The sequence below is a fragment of the Mustelus asterias genome, chromosome 22 (genome assembly GCF_964213995.1).
Source record: "Mustelus asterias chromosome 22, sMusAst1.hap1.1, whole genome shotgun sequence".
NCBI lineage: Eukaryota > Metazoa > Chordata > Chondrichthyes > Carcharhiniformes > Triakidae > Mustelus > Mustelus asterias.
In genome coordinates, this window is record NC_135822.1 from 43,310,234 (window position 1) to 43,328,296 (window position 18,063).

An 18,063-nucleotide genomic window follows, 5' to 3' on the forward strand; every position below is an offset into this window, starting at 1 on the left:
ATAATGATCTGATTTTGATAATGTGACTTTATTTGAAGAGTATGATTCTTTTAGCTTTGACATTATTCTCCTCCTATTCCACATTAAACAGGTGCAGCATTTCTACTGGATTTGCTTGTATAAATAATGACCAAAATGATGGATATTGTGAAGATTACAAAATACGATTCAGCTGCCCTGAAGCTTTTTGTAAGTGTTAAGCATTTGTAAATGATGATTTACCATACATTGCACTTTCAAATTCATGGCTTTGGTTCAATGTTACAGTTTTAATGTATAGAATCTCTATAGTGCAGGAAGAGGCCATTCAGCCCATCAATTCTCCGAAAGAACATCCACCCAAGCCCTCGCTTCCACCCTATCCCTGCAACTCCCCACTATTTACCATGTCTAATCCAGCTACCCCATATATCTTTGGAGACTAAGGGGCAATTCAGCATGGTCAATCCACCTAACCAATTTCTTCTCTCAGAGGGTTGCGAGTCATTGGAATGTCTTTCCACAGAGAGCAGTGGGGGGCAGAGTCCTTGTGTATTTTTAAAGCTGAGTTAGATAGATTTTTGATCATTAAGGGAATCAAGGGTTATGGGGGAAGGGCAGAAAAGTAGATGTGGGGAACGACGGATCAGCCATGATCCTATTGGAGCAGGTTCAAGGGGCCAAACGTAATACTCGTGTTCCTATTTCTTATGGTCACTCACCCTGTCATCCCCTCCTTACTAACATCTGGGTGCTTGTGCCAACGTTGGAAGAGCTATCCCACAGACTAGTACAACAATAACCCGACACAGTCAAACTCACAGAGTCATAATTTCCAATGTTCCTGATACAATTTTCGCCATCCCTGTCGACTGGAAGGTCAGGCCCAGCAGAGGTGGTGGCACATTGGTATACAGTCAGGGTGGGGGGGTGGGGGGTGGGGGAGAGTTGACCTCGGAGTTCTCAACATTACTCTGGAAGTCTCATGGCATAAGGTCTAACATGGGCAAGGAAACCTCCTGCTGATTACCACATACCACCCCTGCTCAGCTGATGAATCATTAATCCTCCATGTTGAACAACACTAGGAGGAAGTAGTGAGGGTGGCATTGAGAATGAACTCTGGGTGGGGGGACTTCAATGTCCATCACCATGAGTGGCTAGGTCGACCCACTATTGACTGCGCTGGCTGGGTCCTAAAGCACCACAGCTGCTGGACTGGGACTGTAATAGGTGGGGGTGGAACCAATAAGAGAGAAAAACATATCTGACCTCATCCTCACCACCTGCCACAGATACATCTGCCCATGACAGTATTGGTAGGAGCAACCACTGCACAGTCCTTCTGGAGATGGAGACCCATCTTCACACTGAGGATACCCGCGATCCTGTTGTATGGTACTGCCACAATGCTCAATGGGATTGACGTTCAACAGCTGTGGCAACTCAAGACTGGTCAACCATGAGGAGCAGCATTGTACTCAGCCACAAACTGTAATCTCATGGTCTGGCATATCCCCCACTTTACCATTTCCGCCAAGACAGTGGATCAACCCTGGTTCAATAAAGAGAGCAGGAAGGCTTGCCGAGCTATAACCTGCTCACTGGTGCTCAGTTCACGTTTCAGGTTTCAGGTCAGCTCCTGACCTCATAACAGCCTTGGCTCAAACTTGGGCAAAAGAGCAGAACTCCAGAGTTGTGGTGAGAGTGACTGCCCTTGACAGCAAGGCAGCATTTGACTGAGTGTGGTATCAAGTAGCCCTAGCAAAATTGGAATCAATGGGAATCAGGGGAAAAAGTCTGTGCTGGCTGGAGTCATATCTGGCACAAAGGAAGATGTTTGTGATTATTGGAGGTCAGTCATCTCAGTTCCAGAGCATCACTGCAGGAGTTCCTCAGGGTGTAGCTTGAGGACCAACCTTAAGCTATAGGAGAAAAAGTAGGCCATTTGGCCAATCAAGTCTGCTCCACCATTCAATGAGATCATAACTAGTCTCACTGCCACTTTTACTTGATTTGAATTTTTTTTAAATGAGAAAAGTTTCCAAGTGAATGGAAAATATAAACTGATGCAGTGGAAGCTCGGCTGCCGATTTGATATCAGCCCATTCCATGTGACTAATGTAGATCAGCTTCACCCCTTAATGTTTAACAAATAAATGCTCTATTTTAGTTGCCTATTTCAGTAACAACTTGATAGCTTCATTCTCCCAGTTGAAATTGTGGATGCAAAACTGGGAAATTGTACAGTAGTGGGATATGGTACAGTAGTGGGAAATTATACAGTACTGGGAAATTGTACAATAGTGGGATATGGGACAGTAGACAGATATTAGAGTCATAGAGTCATACAGCTCAGAAAAGGCCCTTCAGCCCATCAAGTTTGCACTGACAATAATTACCTCTAAAGGCACACTAATCTCATTTTCCTGCACTTGTCCCATATCCTGGAATGTTATGATACTTAAAGTGCTCATCCAAATATTTTTTGAAGGTTGTAAGGTTTTCGGTCTCCTCTATCTTTTCAGGCAGTGCATTCCAGATTCCCACCACCCTCTGAGTGAAAAGAAATTCTCAAATCCCCTCTGATTCTCTCATCTCTTACCCTAAAACTGTGTTCCCAGTGGAAGAGTTTTAACAACACCAGGTTAAAGTCCAACAGGTTTATTTGGTAGCAAATGCCATTAGCTTTCGGAGGGCTGCTCCTTCATCAGATGGAGTGGTTACAGAACTTGATTTTGTGTCTCTGTATGCCCTGTTTGAGAGCAGATATCCACTCCATCTGAAGAAGGAGCAGCGCTCTGAAAGCTAATGGCATTTGCTACCAAAGAAACCTGTTGGACTTTAACCTGGTGTTGTTAAAACTCTTACTGTGTTTACCCCAGTCCAACGCCGGCATCTCCACATCATGATTCCCATTGGAATGCAGTGAGATATTTTACAGTAATGAGATACTGTACATTAGTGGGATATTGAGCTGGTGAGACAGAAAGCTGCATGAAACCCAGAAAGCTAGCCTACAGTTGCAGAAGGTATTAAGGAAATCAAATGGATTTCTGGCTTTTATTTCAAGAGGGCTGGTATACAAAAGTAAAGGGATGTTGCTGCAACTGTACAAGGTATGAGTGAGGCCACATTTCGAAAACTGTGTTCACCTTCAATACCCTTATTTAAGGAAAGAGACATTATAATTGGGCACAGCACACAGGAGGTTTACTGGGGTGATCCCAGGTATGGAGGGACTGCAATATGAGGAAAGATTAAACAGCTTGGGGGGAATTCTCCGGTCCTGCTCGCCACGGGAATGGTAGTGGGCGCGGGGCGAACCACGCAAAGGGCCATTGACGTTGAGTGGGATTGTCCGGTTTTCGGACGAGTGCGGCCGGAGAATCCCACCCATGGTGTCTATACTCCTTGGAGTTCAGAAGCATGAGTGGTAATATGATTGAAAATAGTCAATTCTTAGGGGGTTCGACAGAGTTAATGGTGGGGGATGTTTCCACTCAGGGGAAAGTGTAGGACCAGAGGGCATAGTTGCAGAATAAGCAAGTGCTCATTTAGGATGGATTTGAGGAAGAATTTCTTTTATAGAGTCATACAGCATGGAAACAGGCCCTTCAGCCCAACTTATCCATGACGCCTTTTTTTTAAACCACTAAGCTAGTCCCAATTACCGCCTCTGGCCCATGTCCCTCTATACCCATCTTACCTATGTAACTGTCTAAATGCTTTTTAAAAGACAAAATTGTACCTGCCTCTACTACCTCCTCTGGCAGCTTGTCCCAGACATGCACCATCCTCTGGACCCTTTTGTATCCCTCCCCTATTACCTTAAACCTATGCCATCCAGTTTTAGACTTCCCTATCTTTGGCAAAAGATGGTGACTATCTAGCTGATCTAGATAGCCCCTCATTATTTTATAGATCTCTATAAGATCTCCCCTAAGTCTCCTAAAATCCAGGGAAAAAAGTCCCAGTTTATCCAGCCTCTCCTTATAACTCAAGCCTCCAAGTCCCGGTAGCAAAAGAGAAAATGCTGGAAAATCTCAGCAGGTCTGGCAACATCTGTAAGGAGAGAAAAGAGCTGATGCTTCGAGTCCAGATGATCTTTTGTCAAGTCTTCTTTTAAGCCTTTTTTTAAAGTCCTGGTAGTGTCCTAATAAATCTTTTCTGCACAGTATTCCAAGTGTGGCCTTACCACACTTATCTCACCTTTCTCAAAGAGTGGTGAATCTTTGGAATTCTTTACCCCAGGTAGCCAAATCCTTGTCATTTTCAAGGCTGAGATTGAGAGGTTTTTAATCAGGAGGGGAAATTAACGCTTAGGGAAGTAAGGCTGGAAAATGGACTTAGCGAGTGTTAGATAATAATAAAAACATAATAAGAACATAGTAAGAACATAAGAACTAGGAGCAGGATTAGGCCATCTGGTCCCTCGAGCCTGCTCCGCCATTCAATAAGATCATGGCTGATCTTTTCGTGCACTCAGCTCCACTTACCCGCCTGCTCACCATAACCCTTAATTCCTTTACTGTTCAAAAATGTATCTATCCTTGCCTTAAAAACATTCAATGAGGTAGCCTCAACTGCTTCACTGGACAGGGAATTCCATAGATTCACAAACCTTTTTGTGAAGAAGTTCCTCCTCAACTTAGTCCTAAATCTGCTTCCCCTTATTTTGAGGTCATGCCCCCTAGTTCTAGTTTCATCTGCCAGTGAAAACAACTTCCCTGCTTCTATCTTATCTATTCCCTTCATAATCTTATATATTTCTATAAGGTCTTCCCCCATTCAAATGAGTATAGCCCCAGTCTACTCAGTCTCTCCTCATAAGCCAACCCTCTCAACTCCGGAATCAACCTAGTGAATCTACTCGGCACCCCCTTCAGTGCCAGTATATCCTTTCTCAAGTAAGGAAGCCAAAACTGTACTCAGTACTCCAGATGTGGCCTCACCAGCACCCGAGACAGCTGCAACATAACCTTGCTATTTATAAACTCCATCCCTTTAGCAGAAGTTGTACAAGACATTGGTAAGGCCACACTTGGAATACTGTGTACAGTTCTGGTCACCATATTATAGAAAGGATATTATTAAACTGGAAAGAGTGCAGAAAAGGTTTACTAGGATGCTACCCGGACTTGATTGTTAGGAGAGGCTGGATAGACTGGGACTTTTTTCTCTGGAGCGTAGAAGGCTGAGGGGTGTTCTTATAGAGGTCTATAAAATAATGAGGGCACAGATCAGCTACATAGTCAATATCTTTTCCCAAATGTAGGGGAGTCTAAAACTAGAGGGTATAGGTTTAAGGTGAGAGGGGAGAGATATAAAAGTGTCCAGAGGGGCAATTTTTTCACACAGAGGGTGGTGAGTGTCTGGAACAAGCTGCCGGAGGTAGTAGTAGAGGCGGGTACAATTTTGTCTTTTAAAAAACATTTAGACAGTTACATGGGTAAGATGGGTATGGAGGGATATGGGCCAAATGCGGGCAATTGGAATTCGCTTCGGGGTTTTTAAAAAAGGGTGGCATGGACAAGTTGGGCCGAAGGGCCTGTTTCCATGCTGCAAACCTCTATGACTCTATAAAATTCCATTTGCCTTCTTAATTACCTACTGCATCTGCAAACCAACTCCTTGTGATTCTTGCACAAGGACACCCAGGTCCCTCTGCACAGCAGCATGCTGCAATTTTTTACCATTTAAATAATAGTCCATTTTGCCATTACTCCTACCAAAACGGATGACCAGATATGTCCATGCCTCTCATAATCTTGTAGACTTCTATCAGGTCTCCCCTCAACCTCCGTCGCTCCAGTGAGAACAAACCAAGTTTCTCCAACCTCTCCTCATAGCTAATGCCCTCCATACCAGGCAACATCCTGGTAAATCTTTTCTGTACCCTCTCCAAAGCCTCCACATCCTTCTGGTAGTGTGGCGACCAGAATTGAACACTATATTCCAAATGCAGCCTCACTAAGGTTCTATAAAGCGCCAACATGACTTGCCAATTTTTAAACTCAGTACCCCAGCTGATGAAGGCAAGCATGCCGTATGCCTTCTTGACTGCCTTCTCCACCTGCATTGCCACTTTCAGTGACCTGTGTACCTGTACACCCAGATCCCTTTGCCTATCAATACTCTTAAGGGTTCTGCCATTTAATGTATCTTTCCTATCTGCCATCTCTCCGCCCAAGTCTCCAACTGATCTATATCCTGCTGTATCCTCTGATGGTCCTCATTGCTATCCGCAAATCCACCAACCTTTGTGTCGTCCGCAAACTTACTAATCAATCCAGTTATATTTTCCTCCAAATCATCTATATATACTGTATAAATTTATACAATTTATATATTGTCTTATTGGACAATAGTTAGATATTGCACAGCAGTGGAATATTGGATAATGGTGGGATATTGGACAGCACTGAGATATTGTACAGTTGTGGGACACTGCACACTAGTGGGATACTGTACAGGAAGTGGTAGGATGTTGGAGGTTAGAGATTGGACAGTAGTGAAATAATGTACAGTGCTGGATTATTGTACAGTGATGGAATACTGGACAATAGTAAGATATTGTACAGTTATAGAATATTGTACACAAGAATACTACAGTAGTGAGATATTGTATAGTAGTGGGATATTGTACACTCGTGAGATTTTGGACTGTGGGGAGATATTGTACAGTAGTGGGGTATTGTATAATATTGAAATAATGTACAATGATGGGATAATGGACAGTGAGATACTGTATAGTGGGATATTGTACAATAATGAAATGTTGGACAGTGCTGGGATATTGGACAGTGATGGAATATTGTACAGTGGTGAGATAATGTACAATGGTGTACCCTAGTGAGATATTTTACAATAGTGGAATATAGTACAGTAGTGGGACATTGTACCAAAGTGAGACATGGTAAGGTTGTGAGATTTTGGATCGTTGTGAGATATTTTACAATAGTGGAATATTGTACAGTGGTGGGATATTTTACTGTAGTGAGATGTTGGACAGTGGTGAAACATTGGACAGTAGTAAAATATTGGATAGTGATGGGATACTGGACAATGGTGAGATATTGTATAGTGATGGAATATTGTACATTTGTGAGATATTGGACAGCAGTAGGATATTGGACAGTAGTGAGATATTAAGACCATCAGAACTGTCCATCAGAATGCTGGAAAGTATAACTATCTGCTGCCAGCAGCAAGACCCATCTCTGCACCCTGGCTGAGGCAATAGGGGGCACTGGTTTATCCTCATGGAGAAGCCCAGGCAATGCCTTATGGTCTGACACAATGGTGCAGTGCCGTCTGTAGATGTACTGGTGAAATTTCTTCACAGCATAGATGACTGCTAAACTTTCTTTGTTGATTTGTGAGTATTTTTTCCCTGTGTCTGACAAAGTCCTCAAAGCAAATGCAATTGCCGTTTCCACCATATCTCAGAGTCATACAGTGCAGAAAAGGCCCCTCGGCCCATTGAATCTGTACCGACAATAACTACCAGTAAAGTCGCACTAAGCCCATTTCCCAGACTTGTCCCATATCCTTGAATGTTATGATGTTTCAAGTGTTCATCCAGATACCTTTTGAAGTTTGTAACGTTTCCAGCCTCCACTACCTTCCCAGGTAGTGCATTCTAGATTCCCACCACCCTCTGAGTGAAAACAACATTTCTTAAATCCTCTCTGAATCTCCTGCCACTCGTCCTAAAATTATGTCCCCTCACGATTGACCCCCCCAACTAAGTTGCTTCCTATTCTCCCTTTCCATACAAGTTGGGCCGGAGGGCCTGTTTTGATGCTGTAAGACTCTATGGCTCTAACTCACTCCTGCCCATTCACTGCTGTACCCAGCCACAACCCATCCCTGCCCATTCACCACTATTTGCAGCTGTGGTGAATGCCCCTTTAAGGATAAACCAGCAGAGTAAGGGTCACATGACCCAGGGAACCAAATGGGGAACATGCCTTGTTCCAGAACATTCTTGGGACCGAGTTGCAGCTTCAGGTGGCAAGTCTCTGGACAACGTAAATAAATCTGTGAATAATTTCCTCAAACTGGTGAATAAGAATGATTACATTGACGACCTGGGTTAAAGTGACCCTTGAACTGTGAGTATGCAGTTTCTGTTGAGATTGAATGACGTTGAGAGAAAGAAAAATATTGACAAAAGTCCTTCTATTTGAATGGATCGATCCTTTTGATGCCTCTATGGAGGACTGGACACAATATACAGAGTGTTTGGGCTATAACTTTCAAGCCAACAAAATAGAGGAGGAGTCATAGAACCAGACAGTGCAGTAAGGCCTTTCGGCCCCTCGAGCCTGCACTGACAATAATTACCACTAAAGTCACGCTAATCCCATTTTCCAGCACTTGTCCAATATCCTTGAATATTATGATGTTTCAAATGCTCATCCAAATATTTTTAAAACATTGTAAGCTTTCCAGCCTCCACTACCTTCCCAGGCAGTGCATTCCAGATTCCCACCACCCTCTGAGTAAATATCTTTTTTCTCAAATCCTTCTGAATCTCCTGCCCGTTATCCTATAACTCTGTCCCCTTGTGATTGAGCCCCCAACCAAAGGGAACAGCTGCTCCCTACTCACCCAGTCCATACCCCTCATAATCTTATACACCTCAATCATGTCCCCTTCAGCCTCTCTGCTCTGAAGAAAACAATTCAAGCCTACCCAGTCTCTCCTTATAGCTCAAATGCTCGATCCCAGGCAACATCCTGGTAAATCTCCTCTATACCATCAATGAGTTGATGGTGCAAATCAGCACAAGTGGGTACGATCTAGTGGCCATTACGGAAACGTGGCTGAAAGGTGACCAGGACTGGGAAATGAATATCCAGGGGTATCAGGCGTTTAGGAAGAATAGACAGGAAGGAAAAGGTGGTGGGGTCGCGCTATTAATAAGAGATAATATCAGGGCAGTACTGAGGGATGACATAGGCTCTGAGGAACAAAACGTGGAATCATTATGGGTAGAGATGAGGAATAGTAGAGGGAGAAAGACACTAGTAGGTGTGGTATATAGGCCCCCAAATAATAATGTTGAGGTAGGGAGGGCTATAAACAAGCAGATAAGGGATGCGTGTAAAAACGGAACGGCAATAATCATGGGGGACTTCAACATGCACATTGACTGGCAGACTCAAGTCGGTAAGGGTGGAATGGAGGAAGAGTTCTTAGAATGCTGTCGGGATACTTTCCTTGAACAGCATGTTACGGAACCGACGAGGGAACGAGCTATTTTGGATCTGGTATTGTGTAGCGAGATAGGTAGAATTAAGGATCTTATTGTGAAGGACCCTCTTGGGTCTAGTGACCACAATATGGTCGAATTTCTGATTCAGATGGAAGAGGAGAAAGTTTGATCCCAAACCAGTGTCCTCTGTTTGAACAGAGGGAAATATGATAGGATGAGGGATGAATTGGCTAAGGTAGACTGGGAGAGCAGGCTGGCAGGTAGGATAGCTGAGGAACAGTGGAGGATTTTTAAGGAGATCCTTTTCAGTTCTCAGCAAAAATATATTCCAGCAAAAAACAAGGATTGTAAGAAAAGGGAGAACCAGCCGTGGATAATGAAGGAAATAAAGGAGAGTATTAAAATAAAAACAGCTGCGTACAGAGTGGCCAGAAATAGTGGAGAAACAAGTGATTGGGAAAAATTTAAGAAACAACAAAGAGAGACTAAGAAAGCGATAAAGAAAGGAAGGATAGACTATGAAGCTAGGCTAGCAATTAATATAAAAAATGATAGTAAAAGTTTTTATAAATATATAAAAAGGAATAGAGTGGCTAGAGTGAATGTTGGACCCTTGGAGGACGAGAGGGGGGAGTTAATAGTGGGAAATGAGGATATGGCTGAGTCTTTAAATAAGTTTTTTGTCTCGGTCTTCACGGTGGAGGACACAAATAGTTTGCCAAATATTAACGATAGAGGGTTGGCAGCAGGAGAAATACTTAATACAATTAATGTTACCAGAGAGGCAGTGCTGGGTAGACTAATGGGACTGAAGGTGGACAAGTCCCCGGGTCCGGATGGAATGCATCCCAGGGTATTGAAAGAAATGTCAGAGGTAATAGTGGATGCGTTAGTGATTATTTATCAAAACTCGTTGCATTCTGGGGTAGTGCCGGTTGATTGGAAAACGGCTAATGTTACGCCGCTGTTTAAAAAAGGAAGGAGACAAAAGGCGGGTAACTATAGGCCGGTCAGCTTAACGTCTGTAGTAGGGAAAATGCTGGAATCCATTATTAAAGAGGAAATAGCAGGGCATCTGGATAGAAATGGTTCGATCAATCAGACGCAGCATGGATTCATGAGGGGAAAGTCGTGCTTGACGAACATGTTGGATTTTTATGAAGATGTGACTAGGGCGGTTGATGGAGGAGAACCGGTGGATGCGGTGTTTTTGGATTTCCAAAAGGCGTTTGATAAGGTGCCCCATAAAAGGCTGCTGAAGAAGATTAGGGCACACGGAGTTGGGGGTAGTGTGTTAAAGTGGATTGGGGACTGGCTATCCGACAGGAAGCAAAGAGTCGGAATAAATGGGTGTTTTTCCGGTTGGAGGAAGGTAACTAGTGGCGTGCCGCAGGGATCGGTACTCGGGCTGCAACTATTTACCATTTATATAGATGATCTGGAGGAGGGGACGGAGTGTAGGGTAACGAAGTTTGCAGACGACACAAAGATAAGTGGAAAAGTGAATCGTGTGGAGGACGGAGAAGATCTGCAGAGAGATTTGGACAGGCTGAGTGAGTGGGCGAGGATATGGCAAATGGAGTATAACATTGATAAATGCGAGGTTATACACTTTGGAGGAAATAACAACAAATGGGATTACTATCTCAATGGAAACAAATTAAAACATGCTACCGTGCAAAGGGACCTGGGGGTCCTTGTGCATGAGACGCAAAAGCCCAGTCTGCAGGTACAACAGGTGATCAAGAAGGCAAATGGGATGTTGGCCTATATTGCGAGGGGGATAGAATATAAAAGCAGGGATGTCTTGATGCACCTGTACAGGGCATTGGTGAGGCCGCAGCTGGAATACTGTGTGCAGTATTGGTCCCCTTATATGAGGAAGGATATATTGGCATTGGAGGGAGTGCAGAGAAGGTTCACCAGGTTGATACCGGAGATGAGGGGTTTGGATTATGAGGAGAGGCTGAGGAGATTGGGTTTGTACTCGTTGGAGTTTAGAAGGATGAGGGGGGATCTTATGGAGACTTATAAGATAATGCGGGGGCTGGATAGGGTGGAGGCGGAGAGATTCTTTCCACTTAGTAAGGAAGTCAAAACTAGAGGACACAGCCTCAAAATAAAGGGGGGTCGGTTTAAGACAGAGTTGAGGAGGAACTTCTTCTCCCAGAGGGTGGTGAATCTCTGGAATTCTCTGCCCACTGAGGTGGTGGAGGCTACCTCGCTGAATATGTTTAAAGCGTGGATGGATGGATTCCTGATCGGTAAGGGAATTAAGGGTTATGGGGATCAGGCGGGTAAGTGGTACTGATCCACGGCAGATCAGCCATGATCTTATTGAATGGCGGGGCAGGCTCGAGGGGCTAGATGGCCTACTCCTGCTCCTATTTCTTATGTTCTTATGTTCTTATACCCCTTTTAAGCGCAATCACATCCTTCCTATAGTGAGGTAACCAGAACTGCATACAGTATTCCAGCTGTGGCCAAACTAACATTCTGTACAGCTCCAATATTACCTCCTTGCTCAGTGATGACCTTCTATGCCATGACTAATAAAGGCAAGTGTCCCCTATGCCTTCTAAGGCATCTGCCATTCTATGGGATAGGACTGCTCCAACTCCATACGGCGAAGCATCACAAGTGATTGCTTATGACTTGCTTAGGTCGAAGTGTATGAACAATGTTGCCGATTGTAAAGCCTGTCTCCCCACCTCCTGTGCTGATTCCCTCCCCTGTCCCACTCGAGGACAGGGGAGGGAATCTGTGCATGGAGCCAGAAGATGAGGGTGAGGTATTAAATGAGTACTTTGCGTCAGTATTCACCAAAGAGAAGGACTTGGTGGATGATGAGTCTGGGGAAGGGTGTGTAGATAGTTTGCACCATGTTGAGATCAAAAAGGAGGAGTTATTGGGGTTCTTGAGAAACATTAAGGTAGACAAGCCCCCAGGGCCTGATGGGATATACCCCAGAATACTTAGAGAGGCAAGGAAGGAAATTGCTGGGGCCTTTAGAGAAATCTTTGTATCCTCACTGGCTAAGGGGAGGTCCCAGAGGATTGGAGAATAGCCAATGTTGTTCCTTTGTTTAAGAAGGGTATCAAGGATAATCCAGGTAATTACAGGCCAGTGAGCCTTGCATCAGTGGTAGGGAAATTATTGGAGAGGATTTTTCAAGACAGGATTTACTCCCACTTGGAAATAACTGGACGTATTGGCGAGAGGCAACATGGTTTTGTGAAGGGGAGGCCATGTCTCACTAACATGATCGAGTTTTTCGAGAAAGTGACGAAGATGAGGGTAGGGCAGTGGATGTTGTCCACATGGACTTCAGTAAGGCCTTTGACAAGGTCCCTCAGGCAGACTGGTGCAGAAGGTGAAGTCACATGGGATCAGAGGTGAGCTGGCAAGATGGATACAGAACTGGCTTGGTCATAGATGACAGAGGGTAGCAATGGAAGGGTGCATTTCTGAATGGAGGGCTGTGACTATTGGCATTCCTCAGGCATCAGTGCTGGGACTTTTGCTGTTTGTAATATATATTAATGATTTGGAGGAAAATGTAACTAGTTTGATTAGTAAGTTTGTGGACGACACAAATGTTGGTGGAATTGCGGATAGCGATGAGGATCATCAGAGGATACAGCAGGATATAGGTTGATTGGAGACTTGGGCGGAGAGATGGCAGATGGAGTTTAATCCAGACAAATGAGAGGTAATGCATTCTGGAAGGTCTAATACAGATGGGAAATATACTGTAAATGGCAGAACCCTTAAGAGTATTGATAGGCAGAGGGATCTGGGTGTACAGGTACACAGGTCACTGAAAGTGGCAACTCAGGTGGAGAAGGTAGTCAAAAAAGCATACGGCATGCTTGCCTTCATCGGTCAGGGCATTGAGTATAGAGTCATAGATGTTTACAGCATGAAAACGGGCCCTTCGGCCTAACTTGTCCATGCCGCCCTGTTTTTTAAAACCCCAAAGCTAGTCCCAATTGCCCGCATTTGGCCCATATTCCTCTGTATTCCACTGGGCCATCTGATGAGGCAGGAGAATCCAGCCCTAAGTCTATGGGCCACAGACTGTGAGCAATGTCACCTTCTGCTTTGCGTCAGTTGTTATTTTGTTGCTGCAAAAAAATAATGTAGTCCCTCAACCTACTGCCCCCAACTCTCGACTCCAGGATTGACTGGCTCTATTTTCCTGAGCATCAGCATCTTTAAAACCCTTTGATCTTTGGGTGATCACTTTCCTCCCACTCTAACTCTGCACTTTGAGCTTTCAACGACTGATCCTGTTTGTTCTCGTTGCCAGAGTGATAACTTGATACAACTCAGTATGGCAGGTATAAAACAAAAATACTTTTTCAATGAGAAAAAACTATTTACAACTGAAGGATTTGCAACACAACAACACGGGTCTTCCCCAACTCCCCAACTTGCTCTGCCAACTTCCAGCCATGGGAAGGTGCCCACACTTCCGATTGGCCGATATTCGCTCATTTGTGCTCCATTGGTTCTGGCCCAGTCACCTGGCCCGCGAAGGACCATTTCCTAAAGGGGCCAAGCTATTACATTAACACTGGATACTAAAACAGATGACAGTTACAGTCTTCTCAATACTTATACACAGAAGCAAGTGTTAGTTTCTGACATTAGAAGCTTCCCCATCCCCCTTCCACTCAGATCTCTCAGTAGGTGTGCAGCACGGTGGCACAGTGGTTGGCACTGCTGTCTCACAGCGCCAGGGACTTGGGTTCAATTCCGGCCTTGGGTGACTGTGTGGAGTTTGCATGTTCTCCCCGTGTCTGCATGGGTTTCCTCCGGGTGCACTGGTTTCCTCCCACAGTCCGAAGATGTTGTGGGTTGGGTGGATTGACCATGCTAAATTTACCCTAATGTCAGGGGGATTAGCAGGGTAAACATATGGGGTTACGGGGATAGGGCCTTTGTGGGATTGTGGTCGATGCAGACTCGCTGGGCCATATGGCCTCCTTCTGCACTGTAGGGATTCAATGATTCTATTCTAAGTACTTGCTGAAACTAGTTAAAATTCGATTTAAATTCTCTGTCCAATTATTAAAGCTTGTTTTCTATTCCTCAACCACCATCTCGTGTCTCCAAACTATTTGGTTTTTACTCTTGAAATTAGGCAGCTGTAAAACCCCGTGGTTTGACCGTGACGATCCATCAGGAAAAGGGGACTATGAAAATCTTGTGAATCTCCGAAAGGAATATCCTGGTCGGATCTGCAACAACCCGACTGCCTGTGAGGTGGAGACAGCGTCGGGGGATCCGGTTGCCTGCTCTGGAGACAATGTTTCTGAGTAAATAATGATTCTCTCCATCTGAGTTTGATGTTGTCACTTTGTTTTAGCAATTCCATTAACTCACCCTCCTATTATCCATTGAACAGCTGTAGCGTTTCCACTGGGTTTGTCTGTGTGAATGCAGAGCAGGAAGATGGGAGCTGTGAAGATTACAAAATACGGTTTACCTGTCCTGAATCTTTTTGTAAGTGTTGGACATTTGTAAAAGCTGATTTATTGACTGTTAACATTCCACTTTATGGTTCCACATTCAGTGCTGTATTTTGCTATTTTTGTTTTAAGCAAGCAAAATGTATGATGCGATTTGCGGAAAATAGCGTGTGAAGCTAAAAATCTGATTTGCGCCCAGCATGAAATGGTTTACGATCTTCCCAGCAACTTTCTAATGGGGCAAAGCTGATTAGCATATTAAAAGTAGCATTTGAAACCCATCGCATGGAATCTTCCAGCCATAACGGTGCAAATTGCTACAGTTCTCCAGTAGTGCAGACCTGGCGCGGTGGTCACGCCAGGTGCCACAGAGGCCATTGAAACCCATCACGTGGTTGGAGGCATTGAATCATAGAATCCCTACGGTGCTGAAGAGGCCATTCGGCCCATTGAGTCTGCACCGACTATCTAACCTGTCTTAGCTAGGCACTCTATGCTGCCATAGTCCCAGAGCTCCCAAAGATTGCCCATAAACCACCTAACATACACATCTTGGGACACTATGGGGCAATGTAGTATGGCCAATCCACCAACCTTGCAGATCTTTGAATAATGGGATGAAAGCGGAGCACCCGGAGGAAACCCATGCAGACACGGGGAGAACGTGCAAACTCCACGCACACAGTGACTCAAGGCTGGTATTGAACCCGGGGACCTGGAGCTGTGAGGCAGCAGTGCTAACCATTGTGCCTTATGCTTAAACAAAGGAGACTACAATGGGATGAGGGGGGGAGTTGGCTAAGGTAGACTGGGAGCAAAAACTTTATGGTGGGACAATTGAGGAACAGTGGAGGACTTTCAAAGTGATCTTCCAAGTGCTCAGCAAAAGTATATACCAGTGATAAGGAAGGACTGTAGGAAAAATAAATAATCAGCCCTGGATATCTAAGGAAATAAAGGAGGATATCAAATTGAAAGAAAATGCATACAAAGTGGCAAAGATTAGTGGGAAACTGGAGGATTGGGAAATCTTTCAAGGTCAACAGAAAGCCATGAAAAAAGCTATAAAGAAAAGTAAGATGGATTATGAGAATAAACTAGCTCAGAATGTAAAAACAGATAGCATAAGTTTCTACAAATATATAAAACGAAAAAGAGTGGCTAAAGTAAACATTGGTCCATTAGAGGATGAGAAGGGGGATGTAATAACTGGAAATGAGGAAATGGCTGAGGCATTGAACAGGTATTTTGTGTCGGTCTTCACAGTGGAAGACACAAATAACATGCCAAAAATTCATGACAGGTGAGGACCTAGAAATTATCATTATCACGAAAGAGGTAGTGTTGGGCAAGTTAATGGGGCTAAAGGTAGACAAGTCTCCTGGTCCTGATGGAATACATCCTAGGGTATTAAAAGAGATGGCGGGAGAAATAGCAAATGCACTAGTAGTAATTTACCAAAATTCGCTGGACTCTGGGGTGATTCCCGCAGATTGGAAAACTACAAATGTGACGCCACTGTTTAAAAAAGGAGGTAGACAAAAGGCGGGTAACTATAGGCCGGTTAGCTTAACTTCTGTAGGAGGGAAAATGCTTGAATCTATCATCAAGGAAGAAATAGTGAGACATCTGGATATAAATAGTCCCATTGGTAAGACGCAGCATGGGTTCATGAAGGGCAGGTCATGTTTGACTAATTTGGTGGAATTCTTTACGAACATTACATGCGCAGTGGACAATGGGGAACCTGTGGATGTGGTGTATCTGGATTTCCAGAAGGCATTTGACAAGGTGCCGCACCAAAGACTGCTGCATAAGATAAAGGTGCACGGTGTTACGGGTAATGTATTAGCACAGATAGAGGATTGGTTAACTAACAGGAAGCAAAGAGTAGGAGTTAATGGGTGTTTTTCTGGTTGGCGATCAGTGACTAGTGGTGTGCCTCAGGGGTCAGTTTTGGGACTGCAATTGTTTACGATTTACATAGATGATTTGGAGTTGGGGACCAAGGGTAGTGTGTCAAAATTCACAGATGACACTAAGATGAGTGGCAGAGCAAAGTGTGCAGAGGACGCTGAAAGTCTGCAAAGGGATATAGATAGTTTAAGTGAGTGGGCGAGGGTCTGGCAGATGGAGTACAATGTTTGTAAATGTGAGATCATCCATTTTGGTAGGAATAACAGCAAAATGGACTATTATTTAAATGGTAAAAAATTGCAGCATGCTGCTGTGCAGAGGGACCTGGGTGTCCTTGTGCAAGAATCACAAGGAGTTGGTTTGCAGGTGCAGCAGGTAATTAAGAAGGCAAATGGAATTTTGTCCTTTATTGCCAGAGGGATGGAGTTTAAAAACAGCGAGGTTATGTTGCAACTGTATAAGGTGCTGGTGAGGCCACACCTGGAGTACTGTGTACAGTTTTAGTCTCCTTACTTGAGAAAGGATATACTGGCACTGGAGGGGGTGCAGAGGAGATTCACTAGGTTGATTCCAGAGTTGAGAGGGTTGGCTTATGAGGAGAGTCTGAGTAGACTGGGGCTATTACTCACTGGAATTCAGAAGAATGAGGGAGACCTTATAGAAACATATAAGATTATGGAGGGAATAGATAAGATAGAAGCAGGGAAGTTGTTTCCACTGGTGGGTGAAACTAGAACTAGGGGGCATAGCCTGAAAATAAGGAGAAGCAGATTTAGGACTGAGTTGAGGAGGAACTTCTTCACACAAAGGGTTGTGAATCTGTGGAATTCCCTGCCCAGTGAAGCAGTTGAGGCTACCTCATTGAATGTTTTTAAGTCAAAGATAGATAAAGATTTGAAGTAAAGGAATTAAGGGTTATGGTGAGCGGGCGGGTAAGTGGGGCTGAGTCCACGAAAAGATCAGCCATGATCTTATTGAAAGGCGGAGCAGGCTCGAGGGGCCAGATGGCCTACTCCTGCTCCTAGCTCTTATGTTTAGTGTCCACCTAGTGCTGCCAACTGGACACCTTGGCAATGCCCACCAGACATCTTCGTGGTGCCTCCATGCACCTTGGTAGTGGCCACCAAGCACTGCCAATGTGACAGTTGTGCACTGCCGGTGTGTCAGGAACATTGCCTGGTGATAGGGCCTGGATGATTGTCATGACAAAAGCGGGGGGGCGGTGCTGTGTGAGGGGTGGTGTCGTGCAAGGGTGGATCATGCAGGGGAACCAGCAGGGGCACCTGATGGGAGGGCCCTGATGCACTAATGTGGGTGGCCTGTGTTGGGGACAGGGAAACATGCCAGCAGTGAGGTGGGGGGGGGGTCATCTCCAAGTGCAGTGTGAGATCAGGGTGTCCTTACGAAATGGCGCCCGAGCTCTCTGCAGGTGGCTCACTGGCATGTTTAGGCCCCGCCTTGCCC

The 18,063-nt window shown here is 44.6% G+C and overlaps 1 protein-coding gene across 8 annotated transcripts in view; it reads left to right on the forward strand.

Annotated features, from left to right (window-relative positions):
- The window catches only part of LOC144510017 (uncharacterized), a 275,355-nt gene that overhangs the window by 57,672 nt on the left and 199,620 nt on the right, over nt 1-18,063 (forward strand). For 7 of the 8 annotated variants that reach the window (XM_078239203.1, XM_078239202.1, XM_078239206.1 and 4 more), the window contains exons 11-13: nt 92-189; nt 14,355-14,529; nt 14,619-14,716. The exons of the other annotated variant lie outside the window; for it this stretch is intronic. In XM_078239203.1, coding sequence (XP_078095329.1) covers nt 92-189; nt 14,355-14,529; nt 14,619-14,716 — 371 coding nt within the window. The remainder of the gene's footprint in view (nt 1-91; nt 190-14,354; nt 14,530-14,618; nt 14,717-18,063) is intronic. 8 annotated transcript variants of the gene reach the window in all.